The 1,071-nt window shown below is 54.0% G+C and overlaps 1 protein-coding gene across 1 annotated transcript in view; it reads left to right on the top strand.

Annotated features, from left to right (window-relative positions):
- The first annotated feature begins 383 nt into the window (after positions 1 to 383).
- HOXB2 (homeobox B2) overlaps positions 384 to 1,071 on the top strand; it is a 3,349-nt gene continuing 2,661 nt past the window's right edge. Inside the window, exon 1 of the mRNA XM_035893014.1 lies at positions 384 to 777. Coding sequence (XP_035748907.1) covers positions 384 to 777 — 394 coding nt within the window. The remainder of the gene's footprint in view (positions 778 to 1,071) is intronic.

Genomic DNA, 1,071 nt, shown 5'->3' with positions numbered 1-1,071 from the left:
AAAAACACCATGGACCTTTTTCTTCCCAGAAAAAAACCCCCTGTAATTTAAACAGACCCGGTATATCTTCTCTCGCCCCCTTTTTTTTTTTTTTTTTAAATCAATTAAAGAAAATAATGCTTTCTGTTTGCCACCAGGCCCCGCCTGCCATTGGCCGGGGCTGCCCACGTGACCAGGAATTGGCTGCAATTTCGCCCCAGTCTCGAGTTTAATAGAGCAAGGTCCCCATACGCCTGTATTATCAGCAATATAACAATTATAAAAAGCCCGAGAACCATCATCATCACTGTAATAAAAACTGAGGGCCTCAGATTTCTTTCCCTCTCCCCCTCCTCCTCCCTCTCCCCCCTCCCGCTTTTTAAACCCTGGGCCCTGGAAAAGCCATGAATTTTGAATTTGAGAGGGAGATCGGGTTTATAAATAGCCAGCCTTCGCTCGCAGAGTGCCTGACGTCTCTTCCCGCTGTCCTGGAGACATTTCAAACTTCATCAATCAAGGACTCGACATTAATTCCTCCTCCTTTTGAGCAAACCGTCCTCAGCCTGAATCCTTGTTCCAGCAGCCAGGCAAGACCGAGGAGCCAAAAAAGAGCATCCCATGGCCTGCTCCAGCTCCGTCCCCAGCCCGCGGCACAGCCCGGCCCCGCGGCAGCGGAATTCCCCTGGATGAAGGAGAAGAAATCGTCCAAGAAAGCTACCCAGGCTCCATCCTCATCTGCCTCCTCTTCCCCCCCATCATCTTCCTTGGTGCCGGTTCCTGCCGCAGGATCTCCTGCAGGTTCGTATAACGAGGGACGAGTGGCCTGCTCCAGCTCCGTCCCCAGCCCGCGGCACAGCCCGGCCCCGCGGCAGCGGAATTCCCCTGGATGAAGGAGAAGAAATCGTCCAAGAAAGCTACCCAGGCTCCATCCTCATCTGCCTCCTCTTCCCCCCCATCATCTTCCTTGGTGCCGGTTCCTGCCGCAGGATCTCCTGCAGGTTCGTATAACGAGGGACGAGGGGATGTTTGCTGAAATCGGAGAGGCCCCGAATAATAAAGAACACCCCCCCCGGCCCAGGGCAGCCCTACCCC

The sequence above is a fragment of the Egretta garzetta genome, unplaced genomic scaffold (genome assembly GCF_000687185.1).
Source record: "Egretta garzetta isolate BGI_Z169 unplaced genomic scaffold, ASM68718v1 scaffold1194, whole genome shotgun sequence".
Lineage (NCBI taxonomy): Eukaryota > Metazoa > Chordata > Aves > Pelecaniformes > Ardeidae > Egretta > Egretta garzetta.
This window is presented reverse-complemented; position numbering and strand designations above follow the sequence as displayed.